The sequence below is a fragment of the Geospiza fortis genome, unplaced genomic scaffold (genome assembly GCF_000277835.1).
Source record: "Geospiza fortis unplaced genomic scaffold, GeoFor_1.0 scaffold154, whole genome shotgun sequence".
Taxonomy (NCBI): Eukaryota; Metazoa; Chordata; class Aves; order Passeriformes; family Thraupidae; genus Geospiza; species Geospiza fortis.
In genome coordinates, this window is record NW_005054397.1 from 2,780,237 (window position 1) to 2,783,964 (window position 3,728).

The following is a 3,728-nucleotide window of genomic DNA, read 5'->3' on the forward strand; positions in this document are numbered from 1 at the left end:
TGCACAAGATTCATGGTTTCAAGGGACAATTCAGTATTTCAGGCACTCTTGATGACATTGCTAGAAGTGCAGCTCTAATGCTGCGTCCCAGGCTAGGAAAAAGAAGCCTGAAGCTGTTCCAGATAGGACAGTACTGAAGAGTCACTGCCAAAGAGGGTAAATTTTGCAAACAAAATCATGTTCTAAAGCAAAAGGGACTCAAGTTATGAATGAATTTCACTAACAAGATTACCCCAGTGAGCTCCCTCAACTTCAGTGTAAAAAATTTTTAAAAAATTTTAAAGGCTTTCTGTTATTTTAAAATAGCTGTCTGGTATTTCCTAACTGCAGCACAAATCTTCCATCACACCACTACTGCTGTAGACTATAGCATTTTAGACTCCAGGACATTATTTCTGCATCAAATGTGCATTCTCAAGAGAGAATAAAAGCCTAATTTCAATTCACAGTCATTAAGCTTTGACATTAGAAATTAAAGATAGTGAGAAACACTGGGAGGTTGCAGAAATGAGGTTTCTTGTTGGCAAAGGAAGAAAAATCCAGAAGTCTGCATTTGTGCATCAAGAAGCAATGCTGTATGATAGACAGGTAATTAGGACACTGTGCAACCAAGGACAGATGCTATCCCTGTTGTACTAGTCATTCTAGAAGCAAGAAGCATTACTATGGGTGAAAGCTACCTGAAAAGAAGTGAATCTTTATGTCATGCTGACTAATACTTCAGCACTCAACTATGGCTGGGAACTTTCAGCTGTGTCATCTCACACTGCCTTCAGTAACTGCAACTCCGGGCTGTGCAAAATGAAGGCTGATGGCAGCTAGGGGCATGTGAGAGAGAAGGGGTGGGAGTCAGAAGAGTAGAAAAATAAGGTGGTTGTTTTCTCAACCACTGCTGTATGAATAAAAACAGTAGCCTCTTTATATCATCCGAAACATTGAGAAAATGACCACAGACCAAGTAACCAATGTAAAGAATGCACAGCCAAAGGACCAGGACACCAACGTCTGTCCTAGTTTGTAGCTCACATGAGAGCAGCTCATGTTCTCCACCTTGCACAAAGACTGAGCCCTGGAACAGACAGTAGTTACTAATGCTTCTGTCAGTCCTCTCTGACAACACACCTCTCTGGAAAATGGCTTAAAGGGCTACTTTGCTGCTGTTTCCTCTATCAACAAACACTTATAATAAAGCATCTAACTCTTGTCTAACACTGCTTCTGGTTGTGTTAGTACTGATGGGCACTCCGGAGAAGTCCACAGGGCTTTCTCAGGGATGTCACGGCACTGCAAAAGGAGAAGACAAGCCTACCTTTGTCCAGTAGTACACGAGAGTGGCACACATCAGTGAGGGGGATTTGCTGCTGACATGAATTGTCACAGCTTCTCTGACTTCCATAAAATTAGCTACCTCAGTTGTAACTAGCCACACTGGTTTAAATTTCTCATTAATCCACGCCTACAACAAACAGGGCTTATCTGCCCTTTTTGCAGAGATAATACTCGAATCTTCTGAAGAGTTTACATGAATAACTGTCAGTTAACTTTAACGGCTCTAAACAACAACTAAACTCCAGGAAGAGCTCTTCACCAAGATCCTGTTCACAGATAGTCAAATCTGGTCACCATCTCAGCCGCTAGACTTCAGCTCCTGGAAAACATCTTTACATTTCAACCACAGACTTCAACTTGAACTTTGAATACAAGTCAAAGTTAGACATTAACCATGAACACAAATCAGACTGCTGAGACAATTTCCTAGGTCAGACCCCATTACTCATTCTGTAAAATATACATCTTAAAAATACAAGAAAAAAAGGTGAATACTGAAAATTAATACTAGGCAGGTCAATGCACATTCACAAGCTGATTCTCCTTTTCTGAACTTAATAAAAAAGGTATTTATGAACAAATGCTTTCAGTTTAATTTGGGAAATGTCAGAAGGCTAGGATGGGCTTTAGAAAAAAAACTAGGCCAGGCTAATTTTACAGAGGAAATTAGCAAAGCAAGATAAACCTCACCTAAAAAGAATGTCAGGCCTCCAGCCCTTATCACTCTAATGGCCACATACAGTCACGTGCAATTGCTATTTGCTATGAAATACATCAGTATAATGGGACAGAAAAATAAAGAGGGGACCATGCCATTGAGAAAGGATCAGCATCCAGAGGCTGTAGCAGTCCCTGGAGCTCTTTCTTACCACACCCACTCCAGGCCATCATTAATCCTCTTCCCTTGGCATCTGTACAAAGGAACTCCTTAAATGAAATAATCCATCATCAAATAAGCTGATTATTTTTTCCTACCATCTGTATACAGCTCTACCACAAGAAAACCACTTCAGCTGGAAACTAAGGCAATTTGTACTGACTGACTACACTGAGTCAAGCAAATACCACCTACATCTACACTGATGGCTCCATGCTTCCCCTTGCCCCTCCAGCTTCACCGACGCACGAGATCGGGAGGAAGAGATGATCCAGGGGCACATTTGGAAGGTGACAAGTTCCAGACCAACATGTGGGACCCCTACAAATATATGATGGCCAGTACCCAGCATGACTGTAGCCTCCTTAAAAGAGCCAGCCCTTCCCAAACTGCTGAACAGCTCAACCTCTTGGATACAGCTGTAAGAAAGGGGAGAAAAATCCAAGTAGTATTATGCTTGTCCTGAAAGCACCAAGTGGTACATGTCAGGGCAACATTTAACAGAATTAAAATGACCAAACTGGCCAGTCACAGATCGCCAATTCCTACCCACATAGTACCACAGTAAAATGTAATGCAGCTTCAAAGGGCTGAGAGTTGTCCTTTTGGTTTTATTTTTTTTTCTCCCCAGACTGCAATTTAAGCATCCCATATTGCATCCCTCCAGACGTTCTGAAACTTTCAAGCATTCCAAGAAAACTACTACAAATATACCAGAGGCCTAAAAGGAGTTTCTCTAGCTGCATTTTTTCCTAACTGGCCATTTCTAGAAGGCTATTATCAATGAATGGCTAATATCACAGCATTATTCCCAGACTTTGAAAGCAAAAACTGAGAAAAGGACCAAGGGAGGTTCTATCTCCTACGCACTAACTCGATTCCTCAGCAGCCAGATCTTTTCCTTGCCAAAGGTTTATATTTCAATGTCTCTACCCATAGGATGGAAAGGCTTCCCCTTCCAGGTGGCACAGTAAGCACTCTGGGTGTTCATCAATCTGATGATCCTTCTAGGGGCAAGGATGTCAGACTGGGACAAAATGTGAGGAGCTATTTCTAGCTGTTCTCCTCTGCTTTGTCAGAGGCCACACAGCAAAGCTACTCCCAAAGCACTCAAAGCAGGATGTAAGACAGAGGAGATGACTCAACTTCTGTTCCTCATAGTAAGCTATATATAAAAGGCTAGTTACCACCACACTTTCAAACCTGGGTTTTAAACAGAGGTGGAGATACTGAGAAAAATCACAGTGGCCCCTAGGTAACCACCATGACATGCCAGGAGAATCGGTGCGTACAATAAGCCCCCTACTGCCAAAAGGCCAACACCCTTTGCAAAACAGATCCATCTTCCTTCCTCTTCCTCACTGCGATCTCCACTGGGGCCGAGCGCTTTCCGGTCCCACCGGCACCGGGCGGGCCCAGCCCATGTCCAGCGGCTGCTCCACGGCCCGGGAGCGGAGCGGGCTGTGCCCAGGTGACCCGGCTCAGTGCGGCGCCCGCTGACAGCCCCGCGCCCCGGCTCCTG

At 43.6% G+C, this 3,728-nt stretch overlaps 1 protein-coding gene across 1 annotated transcript in view; it reads right to left on the reverse strand.

Moving 5' to 3' along the window:
- Positions 1–3,728, reverse strand: part of DUSP22 (dual specificity phosphatase 22) — a 43,936-nt gene that overhangs the window by 38,976 nt on the left and 1,232 nt on the right. The window contains 2 exon segments of the mRNA XM_014308981.2: positions 1,310–1,456; positions 3,513–3,725. Of these exon segments, the coding sequence (XP_014164456.2) occupies positions 1,310–1,456; positions 3,513–3,725 (360 nt within the window).